Source organism: Chenopodium quinoa, unplaced genomic scaffold (assembly GCF_001683475.1).
Source record: "Chenopodium quinoa cultivar QQ74 unplaced genomic scaffold, ASM168347v1, whole genome shotgun sequence".
In the NCBI taxonomy this organism is placed as follows: Eukaryota; Viridiplantae; Streptophyta; class Magnoliopsida; order Caryophyllales; family Amaranthaceae; genus Chenopodium; species Chenopodium quinoa.
Window position 1 is genome coordinate 188,216 of NW_018743518.1, and position 15,972 is coordinate 204,187.

General features: G+C 38.5%; 2 protein-coding genes across 2 annotated transcripts; both read right to left on the minus strand.

The window, feature by feature from the left end:
- Positions 1-533: 533 nt before the first annotated feature.
- LOC110739958 (probable CCR4-associated factor 1 homolog 7) lies at positions 534-1,846 on the minus strand. The gene is made up of 2 exons (XM_021920440.1): positions 1,634-1,846; positions 534-1,543 (listed from the first exon to the last, which is right to left on the minus strand). The coding sequence occupies exon 2, from the start codon at positions 1,462-1,464 to the stop codon at positions 640-642; it is 825 nt and encodes a 274-aa protein (XP_021776132.1). The 5' UTR covers positions 1,465-1,543; positions 1,634-1,846; the 3' UTR covers positions 534-639.
- Positions 1,847-9,190: 7,344 nt separating this feature from the next.
- Positions 9,191-11,971, minus strand: LOC110739960 (stromal cell-derived factor 2-like protein). The gene is made up of 6 exons (XM_021920441.1): positions 11,600-11,971; positions 11,363-11,503; positions 11,146-11,286; positions 10,819-10,868; positions 10,611-10,740; positions 9,191-9,648 (listed from the first exon to the last, which is right to left on the minus strand). The coding sequence occupies exons 1-6, from the start codon at positions 11,693-11,695 to the stop codon at positions 9,553-9,555; spliced, it is 654 nt and encodes a 217-aa protein (XP_021776133.1). The 5' UTR covers positions 11,696-11,971; the 3' UTR covers positions 9,191-9,552.
- Between the last annotated feature and the right edge of the window lie 4,001 nt (positions 11,972-15,972).

The following is a 15,972-nucleotide window of genomic DNA, read 5'->3' on the forward strand; positions in this document are numbered from 1 at the left end:
TAAGGTAGCCCTGTTAACAAACATCAGTGGTTTGCCATCCCCATCCACCCAAGAACCATAGAAGCTACCCACCCACTCTTGTTGGACTGAACAATGACCAACAGAAGCAACATTTTAAGCAGGGCCTGCTGATCAGACTTGCCAGGTGCCCACTCTGGTTAGACTGGAAAGAAGGCCTTGACGGATGTTCAAACATCTTTCTTAGTCAAAAACTATAAAGAAGAATCATAAGAACAGATGTCTATTTTAGCACTGATGTAGCAGGAATATTTCAAGCGTCATCCAATAAATGCTGAGCACTATCAGAGAACATCATCAGTCGATTAAGTATCTACATTTTAAATAAGGCAGTGTGAAATTCACATTAAGATTGCCAGCTACCTCTATTTTACAATCACAAGCAGATAAGGAATTGTAAAGCGTTGAACACAGAGAGAAAGAAAGTGCAGTCGGTAGAAGAACGCGGGGGGGGGGGGGGGGGGGGGGGGGGGGGGGGGGGGGGGGGGGTGGTTATGATCAGCAGAGCACAGGTATGACAAAACTCTATAAATCAAAAATTGATTATAAAGCTGATATTACCAAAAGTGTACACAAAATGGCTACATGGAAATTGGACATTAAGTTTGATAGTTCTCCTGATTAGTGAACACTTTGACCATTATCAAAACCTAGTCCATACAAAACACCAGCATATTTCTCCATGGATCCACTGAAGAAATTGTCCTTCAACTTCCTGAATGTACAAGATGTAAGCAAACTATCAGAACCTGCCTGGTGACACACACCAACCCTTTCGACTTCCAACAACTCAGCGAGCTTGTTCAAGCCACCATGTAAGCTGTTACAGAACTTCATGAGGTGCTTAATATCATAAACGGTAGGGAAATAGGTCTTGATCATCTCAAAGAACTCCTGCTGGGTGTCAGGGAGGTTGCGACAAGTGAGGAGCTTAAGCAAGTAACCAAAATCATAACCACTATGGAAAGTGACCCAGTGAACATTATAGTTCAAAACAACACCAGAAGACATCAAAAGCTCACCAAACCTCTTGGCATCAATACCCTTGTCATTATTTTTCTTGAAATCGATGCCACTCTGACAGAGAAGCTCAATAGAATCATTGGCAAAAACATCCTCATTAAGGTTGAATTCGCGGAAATTGAATTGCCAAATGCAGAATTTATCAGTACCGCAAGTTGGAAGGTTACCAAGTTCATCAGAAAAGGTGAGGCCTAATTGAATCAATTTCAGCATGTCGACATTATCCTTGAGAGTACGGTAGTGGAAATCAGAGCTACTCTTAAAAGTACCGACAGGTCGAAGGACAATACCTGGAAACTCAGTATCCATCGCTACAAAAGGGTAATCGTCTACAATATCACGAATAAAACCAAATTCATCCTCCAGATTATCTTCCCAGACCTCTCTAATGTGAATTGAATCGCTATTCGGAAGAAGCGACATTTCATTAACTGATTACAACAGCAATTAAAGAATTGAGCATACCCAATTCAATCCCCAGCCTTCTCAGAATTGATAAGATCTGCCAAAACAAAGAAATGAATCAGTAAACAAAACGAAAATCAGAATGAAATAGTCGTACAAAGTAAATGAATTGGCGAATATAGAGAACCTGAAGGATCTAGAGAGAGAAAGAGATTAGGGTTTGAAAATGTGGTCTAAAAAGATAACAACTTTATCAATTACTCTGGGAATTAATTAGGAATTTGATGAAAATTCCAGAAATTGAGACCCACAGGAACAAAGACCGAGACAGAGGAGAGAGAAAAAGAGAGGACAAAGGGCCCTCTCCTGCAAACCTCCAACTTCAACAGATGCCACACCAAACAAATACTTCTTTTAACTCAAACCTTATTTTAATTCCTTCATTAGATATTCAATTGACACCACTTTATTTTTCTTTCAATTCGTGTGTATTTTGTGGAATTTGATAAAAATCCAATCTTTTTTCAAAAAAAAAAACATTGTATTCGGTACATAGTTGTGAAACATATACGTAGTATGGAGTACATACCAATTGTAATACCAAGTCAAGTTTGTCTAGTGGTAAGTTTGTATCTCACAACCAAGAGGTTGTAGGATCAAACCCCATTAGAGGCACTTTGGTGGTGGGATTCCCTTATCCTTCCCTCATTCTCAAACTGTCTAACCTGCTATCCCAAGTCGGGAGAACTTGTGAGAGTTCCGGCCAGATAGAGTCCTTCTCCTTACCGATCAAAAAAAAAAAAAAAAAAATTAATGTACATAGAATTGATTTCTCTGTTTTTTTTTTTTTTTTTTTTTGGAGGAAACAAGTAATTGATTTCTAGTACAAAGCTAAGGTTTTTATTTTTTTACAACATTAAAATTTAAGAGAGTGAGGGATAAATATGTTTTTATTATGTTAGTAAAAAATTATGGTCAAAACTAATACATAAATAGTGAAAAAAGTCCAACTTCACATTTATTCTGGGACGGAGGGAGTACACTTTTGCATCAGTGCATGTGTCAACAAATTTGTTTGTATTATTTGTCAAGCGGCTCTCCAAAATAGTGTAGTTCTGTAATTTAAGTTCAGTAAAAATAAGTTTAGTTCAGCAAAAATAATTTCATTTCAATAAAAATAAGATCTAAACAATAAAAATTATTTCAATTTAGTAAAAATAATTTAAATCAACAAAATAATTTCAATTCTGTAAAAAGAATTTTAGTTCAAAAATCCTTCAAAAAAAAAAATAGTTCAACAAAAATAAGTTTAAGAGAATAGAGAATAGATATTGTGCTATTACTTTTATTCATTGATACATTTGAAAAGATAGTAGTACATACAATAGCATAAAGGGGTGTTTGGTATGTGGGAATTGGGGCTTGGGAATGGGAATTGAGGGGTAGGAGTATATATTGCCTTGTTTGTTTTGTGAGAAGGGGAATTGTAGGTGGGATTGGAAATGGGAATAAAATTGCTCTATTCTCATGATTTTATTACCTAGGGAGGCAAGTAATAGAGATTGAAATAGGGAATAAAGAGGAAAAGACCACTTTGCCATTAATGAATGTTTAAGGATATATATTAGTAAGGGTGTTATTGTAAATTTGCAATTTTACTCCCAATTAATTCCCTTCATAACCCAAACAAGGGATTGTCAATATTTTATTGAATTCCCAACTATAAAGGATTTTTTTGACTTTTACCACCAAAAAAAGAACAAAAAAATGTTTTTTACCACCAAAACTTTTATTTTACCACCAAAAAAATTTAAAAATTAATTTTTACTACCTGCCATCAGAAATTTTTGTAAACTTAACGGAATTTTTTAAATTGTTTGAATTTTGTGTCAAAAACATGCTCTTGAGGGGTTTAGGGAGCATATTGGCCCTATGGGTCCAATTTAAGGTTAGAATTTAAAAAAACGTTCGTAAATGGCTCGTTTTTCCTACGAAAAAATACCTCGATTTGCATGAAACATGCAAAACGAGGCATTTTCGATCATTTTTTGTCAATTCTGACCTCAAATTGGATTTGTAGGGCCAAAATGCCTCCCTAAACCTATAAAGAACATGTTTTGCATACGAAAATCGAATAATTTTTTTTAGCACTGTTAGATTTAACGGTTTTCTTGACATAGGTGGTAAAAGACAATTTTTAGAATTTTTTGTGGTAAAATAAAAGTTTTAGAAGTTTTGGTGGTAAAAAACTTTTTTTTTTTTTTTTTTTGATAAAAGTGAAAAAATCCCAAATTCTCATTCCCACTTGCCAAACGCCCCGTAAGTTCACATAGGTATGTAGTAAATGGCGAAGAGATATATTATAAGATGAAAATAAAAGAGTTTTTTTAATGTCTAAGATGACATTTAAGTAGTTAAGGAAATTGTAGCCCTTGCATCTAAGTTATCTTCTACGTATGTTTTTATAAATTTTATAAATATATTTTAATTATATTTAAAATTTATTTAAGGGAAATTATCAATAATCCACCCCAGGTTTTGACTTTTATCAATGGTACACATCATTAAACTTCCATTATCAGTGATACCCCTAAACTTTTACCTAAATTACAACAGTAAGCATGACGTTAAACAAACGTTAATTATCCTTTGTTTTAAGCGTTTTAAAGGTTAGGTAGGTGAAAATACTTCATTGCCCCTCTCATCTAATTTCCCTCCAATTTTCCCTTCCAATTTTCCCTTCCAATTTCCCTCCTTTTTTCTGAAATTTGCCTACTTATACACCCTTCCTGTTTCCCCTTTAATTACATTCACGCTTTTTTTTCTTCTTTTGATTCCATATCTTCACCTTCTGGAAAATCAATGGCATCATCTGGCAGGGCTTCATCTTCAACTAGTGTATATGGAAGAGGTGATTGGTTCAAAGGCATGAATTGCAACTGTGAACCTCCAAGATATCAACCAAAGTTCAACATTTACACTGTACCAGGGGCGGAACTAGGGTGGGTTCAAGTGGGTTCATTGAACCCACTGATTTTTTGAAAAAAATTTAAAATTTTTTTTTTTAAAAAAAAAAAAAATCAAAATAGGTTTAAATAGAATATTTGTGTATTATATGGCAACAAGTAAAGTTGTAGCCCAGTGGTTATTTTTACCTCCCATCACACAAGAGTTTGTGGGTTCAAAACCCATAACTCACACTTTTTTTTTTTAATTTTGTTTCCTGAGCACTGAGCTTTCCTGCTTCCAGAGTTCGCTTTCCTCTTCCTCATTCCCCCAAATTGCAAAACCCTAACTTCTTCCTCCAATCCTCCTTCTCTTAATCTCTTCCCGTTCTTCCTCCTTCTCTTCCCGGCGCAGCACGGCAGCAGAGTCAGCAGAACACGGCGGCAGCGGCAGGCCGGCAGCGCACCAGCCACTCACCCAGACCCAGCCTCACAGCCGTGTATGGTGTATCGGTGTATGTAGGGGTAAGTGAATTTGGGGATTTTTTTTTTTTTGCAAATGTAATTTACTTCTCAATTTGGGGATTTTTTTTGCTAAATCATTGAATACTTGAAAATTGAAATTCATATGCTAAATTCAATTGCTAATATACATTACGATTTACGAATTGCCAATGTTTTGTAAATTGCTGAAGTTTGGATATAATTATCTAATTTACTTCTCAAGTTCTCAATTTGGGGATTTTTTTGTATTTCGTATGCTATTTTCATATGCTATGCTATTTTCTGCCTTTCGTTTCTGCCAATTCATATGCTATTTTCTGTATTTCGTTTCTGCCTTCTAGTTTTCATAATTTCATTTGCTATTTCGTTGATATGGGTTTGATTGATGAATATTATAGATCTTAGAGATAATTTATTTACATTGTTATGTTTAATATATGCTAATTTTTAATTCAATCGTGAAAATTTGGCCTTTAATTATTCTGTGTTTGAAGCATGATTTTGAGTTAAGTGATGTTTGGCGAACACTCTTTGATAATTTTATTTGTATAATTTTGAGTTCAGTGATGGTTTTGTATTGTTGATTAATTATATATAAAAAATTGAAATTAATCCTGTGACATGAATCTACTACACAATTTAACTCTAACTAAGCTACATTGAATTGAACATTTTTATTGTCGGCACATAAGAATTCTGTCAAGCCATAGCTAACGACAGTAATCTGCTACAATAATCTAAGTGAGCAATCAGAATGAGAAAAGCTTCGATAGTGAAACGATAATATTTAGCTACTTGAACTTAATATCCCTATTTGGTTAGTTTGGCAACTTATCAAATGAGAAATAAATGTAAGGTGGGATGTTGATCCATGTATTGGGTTAAGTCCTTAAGCTCTAGCGATGCGTGAAAGGATACAATGAAATATCATGGCCATTATCATTATTTTTCCGTCATTAAGTTAATATGTGCTGATTGTTGGCCTCTTTGACTAGTTGAATCCATATTTTAACTCTATAACAATGATAGTATGTAGCTTATTCAGTTTAAATAGTATATGTGCAATGTAATGCTTACTTGCTAATTAGAATATTGTAGCTTTTTTTTTAATGTTAACTTGTAATTTATTTAATGTGTTGCTTCTCTGCCATTGTATTAGCTTGATCAGATTTTATCGGTTATAGCTTTTTTTTTTTTTTTTTTTCATTTTTCTATGTGTAATCTATTTGTAATCCATAGTTTGAAATTATTTATGTACTGAATATTTAATTATTGTATTTTTATTCCTTTGTTAATTATGATTTCAAATTTCGGAAGTTTCGAACCCACACTTCGAAAATCCTGGTGACGCCACTGCACTGTACCATGCAAATTCACTGACAATCTCATCGAATTAAGAGCATAATCCAACAAAAAAAATACAAAATTTAGCACACAAATATGATCATATGGAAATCGAGATAAATTAAGAGCAAAATCCAACAACAAACTACACAAGTATACATATATTCATTTAAACCTAACAATTTAAACTAACAAAATCCAAAATTCAAGAAAGCACTAACCTTTAATTATCAAAAATCCACACAATGTAGCTGAAATTCCACGAATTTTGCGTCAAACCAGAAGAAAAAGGGCGTCAAGGGTTTAAAGAAGAAGAAGTAGAACAGGGGAGAGAGGAAGAAGATGAACGATCGTTTTTTTTTTTTTTGTACTTAATGCTGTTGGTTGGGCTTGGAGGGAGGAGTAATGAATGGGGGTGCATTTTAGTCAACGAAAGTCAGACCCAAAACAAAGGATAATTAACGTTTGTTTAACGTCATGCTTACTGTTGTAATTTAGGTAAAAGTTTAGGGGTAGAAATGGTCCGGAGATTACTCATCTATTCTTTGCAGATGATAACCTTTTGTTTACAAGAGCCACTCGACAGGAATGTTCAATTATTGTTGATATACTCAACAAATACGAAGCAACTTCCGGGCAAAAAATCAATTTAGAGAAGTCGGAGGTGTCTTTTAGCAAAGGGGTTAATCTTCCGTGAAGGATCACATTTAGCTCCATTCTTGGGATGGAAATGGTGGACATCCACATAAAATACCTTGGCTTGCCGACCGTGGTGGGAAGATCAAAGAAAACGGTCTTTGCCTTTGTGAAGGACCGAATTTGGAAGAAGATACAAGGATGGAAGGAAAAGCTTTTGTCAAGAGCGGGTAAAGAGATCCTTCTCAAGTCTATAGTCCAAGCCATTCCGACATACTTGATGGGGGTTTATAGATTCCCGAACACTCTCATCCAAGACATTCACGCCATGATGGCACGTTTTTGGTGGGGGTCTAATGAGAAGGGCAGGAAGATACATTGGAAAAGTTGGGAGGCTTTGTGTCAACCTAAGTTCCTAGGGGGTATGGGGTTCAGAGACATGGGAGTGTTCAATATTGCTTTACTAGGCAAACAACTTTGGCGTTTAGCAACGAATGAGAACTCCCTGGTGAGCAGGGTTTTCAAAGCCAAATACTACCCCAGGATATCGATTTTTGAGGCTGCTTTAAGCCTAGTGTCGAGTTACTCTTGGCAAAGTTTATGGAGTGCTAAAGCTCTTGTGAAGGAAGGCTTGCTATGGAGAATTGGGAATGGGCATAGTATCAACGTCTGGTCAGATCCTTGGCTTATAGATGATGAAAGCAGATTTGTAACTACAGAAAGTAGGACGGACCTTTGTTTGACAGTAGAGGAACTCATTGATCGAGAAAAATGTGCCTGGGATTTGACTAAGATCGAAAGCATTTTCAATGATCGAGACAAAACAGCAATCCTAGCCATCCCGATTAGTGAACGCCTACCCAATGATGCTCTAACCTGGGCTTGGTCGAAAGATGGATGCTACACAGTGAAGTCTACATACACTCTGGGAAAATCACTTGAATTGGACAATTTTGAGAAATTCTGGGTTGAACTATGGAAAGCACGGATTACTCCTAAAGTCTGCCATTTCCTATGGAGGTGTTGTTCTGATACTTTACCTTCTCGAAGCCTTCTAGCACACATGCACCTTTTAGAGGACTCTCACTGCCCCTGCTGCGAGCTGAGGCCTGAAACAGCCATTCATGCTGTGATCCTATGCCCGAAATCACACCAATTATGGAGGAAGAGTGGCTGTCTTGAGGCCCTTTCTTTCACCTCATCAGAATCCTTTGGTGAAGTGTTGTTAGAATGGGCAAGCAATCTCTCGGCCGAAGTTTTTCAGAAATGCTTGTTCCTTACTTGGCTCATCTGGTATCGTCGCAACAAATGGGTATTTGAAAAGGTATGGGACCCGGATGAAATCATCCTTCTCAGGCATAGCAGGTTGGTAACTGATTTTGGAGAGTATGTAGAACGAATTTATGGAAGGAACCCTCTGATCTTTGTCCCAGCCAGCAGAACAAAGTGGGAACCTCCTCCCTCTGGCCTTGTAAAGGTGAATGTTGATGCGGCATTATCAGAGGATGGATGGGTGGGGCTGGGTGCTGTTGCCAGAGATAGTAGGGGCTGCATCCTCTTCTCGACTGTCAAACGAATTCGCGCAAATTGGGAGCCAATGATTGCTGAAGCTATGGCAGCCCTGTTCGGAATCAAGAAAGCTATAACGCAAGGTATAAGAGATATTATCTTGGAGGCTGATTCCCTTGTGCTTATCACGAAGATGAAGAAGGGGTCTTTTGGCCTTGCTGCTGTTGATGGGGTGTTAGAAGATATTTCTTCTGCTAGCTCAGTTTTTTCATCTATAGTTTGGTCTCATGTACGACGTGACGGGAATTTTGTGGCCCATCATCTAGCAAGGTTAGTGTCGAGTAGTCTAGAAAATTTGTGGGAATTCTCTTTTCCGGATGAGATATCCCCATATGTACTGTTAGACTCTCTTTCTATGAATTAATGCACTCCCTGCTTTCTTTCAAAAAAAAGGTAAAAGTTTAGGGGTATCACTGATAATGAAAATTTAATGATGTGTACCATTGATAAAAGTCAAAACTTGGGGTGTATTATTGATAATTTCCCTTTATTTAAAGTATTTTATTGAAAGCTCTAGGAGTCCATTTGTTAATAGCTTAAACAGATTATGCGCTTTTCCAACCCTTTTCGATTTGCAAAGTATATCGAGTAAAGTATTAAACGGAGTCAAACAGCCATGTTTAACCAGTAGCTCAAGAAGCAGCATGGAAGTTCAATTCTTCTCCACTGAAAAAACGACTACATGGCGTATCCCATACTGGTACTCAATGCGAAGGGAAAAGGGGGGAGAAGTAAATGAATGTAACTTGAGGGAAGTTTCAAGTTTGATAAATAACAACCACCTCAGTTTTAAGGTAATAGAGCAATTTGACTATTACTTTTAAAAGTATAGATGCTAAAAATATAGTGTTAAAAACAATAAACTGTGGCCTTCTTGAAAAGTTTATAGATGAAACTAGCCCCTCTTACACTTCATAACACATACATCATCAACCAAAGAGCTTCAAGTATCGTAGCCTTTCCTGTTATAAAAACATCAGTCCTACTCACCTATACGTTCCAGACAACATAAATAAGAGAGCAATGCTACACCAACTCAAAATTCGCTTCAGAGCATCAATAGAGTGGATCCTGAGTAATACTAATGAGGTTAATTGGGTGAAGAAAACTAAGATGACTCTGCCTTTCCATCACTGATTGGGAGGTATACACCCTCTGCTGCAAGCCAAACATTGTCCCGGCTCTTCTCTTTGACACCACAAACCTGCACAGAATAAATGTCACAAATCACCACAATACAATAATAAGAATTTAAAAGGTGCTCAAGGCCATAGGGGGTAAAAACAATGTCGAATCCAAGGGCTCCTAAAGATGCAGATTATCATTTAAGCTTTACACGATGTTTGGATAAAGAGAAATGAAAGGAAAAGAAGAGAAGAGAAAGGGAGGGAACTGTCATCCCTTATTTAAATAGCATATGGAAAGAGGGAAGAGGAGGGAATTAGAAGGATCCATTTTCCTTCTTTAATATATCAAATCCTTCCAACATTGGAAAGATTAGGAAAGAAAATAGAAGCTCACACTCTCCCTCCCCTTCCTTTCCTCCTCCTTCTTTATACTTCCCTTCTCTTCATTTCCTTTCATAATTGCTATCCAAATTCCAAACATAGCATTGATATCAGGATAGAGTTTCTTTTTTTTTTTTTCAATATTCAGCCAGAAGTCTATGTTTCCTACATTGTAATATTGTATAGCCAAAATTCAAACCAGAATGGTGCTAACAGAATCGAATGTGATCATGATGAGTTTTTTTTTAAAAAAAAAAGTGATAGCTTAATTAATGCCCGTCACAATACAATCTAGCATATGATGAAGTATCAAAGAGTTGAAGGAATTCTTCGTAACTTTATACAGATGATACTACAAAGGGAAAACGTTTTGGAGAAATTGTTTGACTAGTAAAAAGTAGGTAAGCAAATGTTTAAGATGGCTGAATAGTAATGAAAGAAATAATTATGATTAAAAAGGGGCTGATACATATACTCATGAAAGAAATAATGGTCCTTTAATAAATAATTGTTAATTAAGATAATTTTTAATAAAGATGGCAAAATCTTAGTATAGCTATATTTAATGTCTAGCCGGTCATTACCAGAAACTCATCCAAGCATAGCTCTTCAACAGCAAACAACATCAGAAAGGGAAAAGAAAGAAAACTATCCTTACCTCTTGCTGACCTCCAGCTATGCGCTGATATTTCTTGTCATGGCTGTGCAGATACCCTCCAGTGTCCACGTGATGAAGCCTGATCTTCTGATCTTGCTTCCAGATCTTCCCTTTTCCCTCGATTTCAAGTCTACCAGGAAACATCAGATAGAGTAATCAACAACAACAACAACAACAACAAAGAGTAAAACACAGTTTTGAGCCTTACTTCCAGAAATCCCCTGTATCTGAGACTGAATCTCCCCCATAGCAACTTACCTAAAGCAATCGAATAGGATTAGAAGTTAATGCTATATCCCCATATTTAATAATCACTAATGCCTGCACCTACTACATAAGTTGTCAATCAATAATCTAATTTGATAAACATGAAATGAGAACCCTGAAGACTGAAAGTGAATGTCACATAACAAAAAGTGTTGGCATAGCACTGAAATCATAATCTAATTTGTTTTCCAGGCAGCATAGATAAATTACAGGCGAAACATGTAGTAATTAATCAAATGGGGACATTAAAATAGTAAAACAATTATACCTCTAAGTTCCCTGATATAGGGGATGCATGGAGGTGACTGTGTAGCCATTTACGAGTCTTCATGTGTTGCAGGCGGATAATTGCCCCATTTGTGACGGTGTCACCCTGCTTTGCAGGCGTGTCGGGTACAGGCTTAACAACCTAGGCAAACAGCAGGTAAGAGTGGGAGGCAAGAGAAAAAAGAAAAATGGAAATGAAAGAGCAGGTTAGAAATTACCCAGTAGCTATTGGAATCGTCAACATTAGGAAAAGCAGTAACTGATTGCTGACCACTTCCAGAACCATACGGCACATCGTGTGAATGCAGCCTGAACTTTGTTCTTTCATGCATCAGTTTGATCACAGACCCATATGTAACCTGTAAATGTCAAAATCAATCTTGCTAAGCCTCAATCAGATCCCCAATTAATCAGAAATCCAGTATTTGAAAACCCTAAAAAGAAGGGAAAGAGACCTCTACACCCTCGGAGGCAGGGACAGCGGAGGCAAAGTAGTCGGAATCAAGTGAGAGAAAGAGGAAGATGGCGAGGGCAAAGAAGGCGAAAGCCATAACAAGCAAAACAAGAATGAACCAGGTTTTCTGCCAAAAAGGCAAATCTTCAGATTCAGCTGGAAATTTCTCTCGGTAAACGATCCTAGTCGGAGAAGAAGATGATGATGAAGTTGTGGCGGTTGCGGAAGACTTTCTCCGGGAGAGAGACTGAGATTGTTGGCTTGAGTGAGCCACGGTGCTTTGATTTTTAACCGCCGGGAACTTTGACCTCAGGATTCAGGAATTCAGTATTGGAGAACCCAAGCGCCTTTTACTTCTGCTATCTTCTCAAGCCACGTAACATTTCGACTTTGTACCCAATTATATCGTGACATGTTGGAACCCACTCAGGACGTGGACCAATTATTCTTCTGTTTTTGCTGTTACTTCGTCGTCTTTTTATTTAAGTAAAATTAATCGAGGAAGTAGAGAAGTACATAACAATATTAAAATATAATAAAAGTACATATAAGATTAATAAAAATAAAAAAGGTTTTTCTAAACTATACCTCTAAAATAGTCAAGTTTCTAAGGTGTACCCATACTTTTTCAAGTTTCTAAGCCGTGTCCTTCAACTACTTATCAATACTAAAATGTACCCTTATTAGTTGTTTAAAAGTTAATTGAGAGTGTGATTTCGTGGCTTCGGTTTTCGTTATTAGGGATACGGTGGCTAAGATTTCTTTCTCCTATCATTTCCTAACCTTTTATCATCTTTTTATTAAACTTATAGTTAACTTTAGGTGATGTGAAAGTCCCAAGGAGGGTACCATTCATTAATGGTAGTGAATTGAGGGGCATAACTTAGAAATTTGAAAAAGCATGGGTACACCTTAGAAACTCGACTACCTTAGGGGCATAGCTTAGAAAAACCCAAATAAAAAAGTGATGTGAACCCATTACACGTAAAAATAGTGTTTTTTCGAAAGTAAGCTTAATTGCAAAACTATTTTTTAAAGTAGACTTGTGGCCAAATTATTTATCAAACTAAGCTTTCAGGGTAAAACGCTGTTTCGAACAGCATTTTATACCCTGATTTTTTTTTTAAAAGAAGTCAACATGTAAAACGTTGTTCCAGGCAGCGGTTTATGTACTGGATGTTGGGGAAAAAATTAGTATATAATACGCTGCCTGGGACAGCGTTTTATGTACAATTTTTTTATATACATAAAATGCTATCCCAGACAGCGTTTTTTCTGCTAGACTGTAGCAGCCTCCTCACTCCAAATTCAGCCCCCAACCCACCACCCCCACCACCAACCCCAACCTCCCCACCACCATCGACCACCACTAACCACCCCCTCCCGCCACTTTCGCCCACCCTTAGCCACTTCAAACCACTCCAACCACCCCCAACAACACTACAACCACCATGAACCACCACATTAACCACGATCGGCCATCGCTTCTACCCCGTTTCTCATTATAGAGCCCAAATGTTTTGTGTTTGATGTATCACCTTAGAATGATCTATTTTGACTGACATAAGTCCAATTTGGACAAATAAGAAAATTAACTTCAAACCACACACAGATTCATTCAAAAAAACATTTATTATATTAATAATGTAAGTGTTATATACAACAAATTAGAAAATCCGATTACAACAAATAAATCAGATGATAATACTATCCCCTTGACTCATTTATTTGGGGTAACAGTTCTCTATCTTGTCTGTCGTCCCTCTGCCTAACACGACGCCGCCTGTAATGAGTAATGGTGGTAAATGGGTCTGGGGGCGGTAGCGGAGTCTGCTGGCTGGACAATGGGTCCTCCGGAATAGGGGTGGCGCAGAACTGTGGATGATGTAATCCTCTGCGATTTTGGGTGACGTAGGATCACCTCCACCGCTACTCTAGCCGAACTCGAACTGTGAATGGACGGAGTGGCCTCCATGACCATCCCACAGGTGGACAAAATAGTTGTGACCATATCTCTACAAGGTAGCCACGCCCATATCTCGCACCCGCTCGACCTGGGCTCTAGTGGGTCCATCTGCAAGGCGTCTGATAGTGCATCAACCATCGCCACCATATCCGCCGCCTGCAGTAATCATCGATCAATCAGTTGTATGACATAGAAATTTAAAAGTTGATGAAAATAAGTAAATTAAATAAACTCACATATCCGGTAATGACGTCAAAGGCTGGATCGTAGTGGGTGGATGGTGGCGTGTAGGTGGGGTTGATGAAACGCCGTGTAATACACCTGTACCAGACCATGTATAGATCGTGAGGATCCATAACGCCCTGGATTGGATCACCGGCGACGACGAACTCCAACCGTCGCTGTCATAGGTCAATGTAAAGCCTATGCTACACTAACTAGTTTGTCTCCCTCTTTCCCCGACGGTCAATGTCGTGCAAGCGGATACTAGTGTCACACTGTACTGCTGAGGGACAGGCCGGCGTAGTCCAAACTGTCGCATGACTCAGTCGGGTAGGTGACTCTCCACAACCTCGAAACAGATCATGGGGGTCCTGGCACGCCACTCTGCCTGATGATCCAGCAGATGAGCAGGCATGGCATCAACTAAGTCAGCTACATACAGATCCCATGTCACCTGCAATAACACATCAAAAGTAATACCGTAAATAGGTTAGTGCACAAACAGTATACATATTAAATAAATGTTTACAAATTCCTTTTAAGTTACCACCTGATCCTCGGTGAGTCGGTCAAGGGCGTCTCGGTAGTACGGAATACCCCTCGCCGCATGCGCATGTGTCAGTTGGGGACCACCCACCTAATACCAAAAAATGTTTTAGTTTGTCAACTAGTAAAATAAAACTGTATGAGGTCTAAAATAATGACAATTGTTACAATCCTGCAACTGTACGCCTCGTCAGGTGTAGGGAGCGATGGAGCAACGTACGCCTGGTACTGCTGGTCCTGGTCCTACTGCCCCTGACGATGTATAACAGGCCTACCTGGTCTGTCTGCATGGATGTGCTCCCAAGCCCATAACTGTAATATAAAAATACAAAACTAGGTTAAGTATAAATTAGGTAAGTAATTTCCAAACTAAATTGTTGATAAGTAGGTGAGTTACCTGAAGCACAATCAAAGGACCCCCGATCTCACCAGAACCACGGTTGGATGCTCTACACAGCTGGCGATACAACGTCACCAAACGGGCACTACCCCAGCTGTAGCCACGGATATGATCCCAGTCGTGGTCTAACAGCTGTAGGTAAATAAGCTGAAGATGGCTCCCGCTCTTGTTGCCGAACAACATGCCCGAGATGAGCAGGAACAGGTATGCTCGAGCGTGTCTCTGAACCGTGGCGTCATCAGCGTCCGCAAGCAGCACACGAAAAGTCTCGCGTATCCAGCCGGTCCTCAACCCGGAGCCCCTGATATTGTCACTACCTAGCTGAACCCCGAGAACCCGAGCTACCAAACCAGGAGGATCGACTAACGCAAGTCCAGTCACTGCAGTCCCGTGGTTTGATGCATGTACACGTTCTCAACTGAAAGTTAACAGAATGTTTATGACCTCCTTTTCTACCAAGTCGATCTCCCCTTTCTGTTGTAACTTGATATATATGCAGTCGGCGGTTATACGCATCCACTCTGTGATATCTTGCTTTTGTGGTGTTCTTCTCCAGAATGGCAATGACCTTAGGGGGGGTATGCAAGTCTCTGTTTAGACCTAGCCTCAGAGGATTCCCTTCTTAAAGTGAAATACCTGTTAACTCTGTGGAAAGTTAACTCGACAAGGGACATGATCGGTAGAAACCGAGCTCCCTTCAACACATTGTTAAATGTTTCAGAGAAGTTTGTAGTACATATCCCATATCTGCGACCAACGCCGTGAAACAAAGACCACATAGGAAACGACACTTGGACAATATACTTTATGGCCTTGGTACATGCCTGACTGATCGAACACGGATCAGCTTGCAGTTTTTTTTCTTGTCGTTGGTACGCAGTATCCTTGAACATATCTCTCATGTCGTTGCTTCGCACGTGAGTTTTCAAGTTAGAAACCATGTGGCGAACACAAAACCTGTGATAGGCTCGCGGCTCATTGAATCCAACGTTAGAATCATTCATTGCTGCAATGATCCCAACATGTCGATCAGATATAACACAGAGGCCATCTCGCTGTGTGACATAAACTCGAATGCAGCTCGGAAACCAAGACTAGCTCGAAGGGTTTTCCCCTTCAACCAACGCAAATGCTAGCGGAAATACTTGGAAGCTTGCATCCACACTTATAGCAACCAACAGTGTTCCTTTATACTTCTCGTACAAGTGCGTCCCATTAATACAGATAACAGGCATACAAT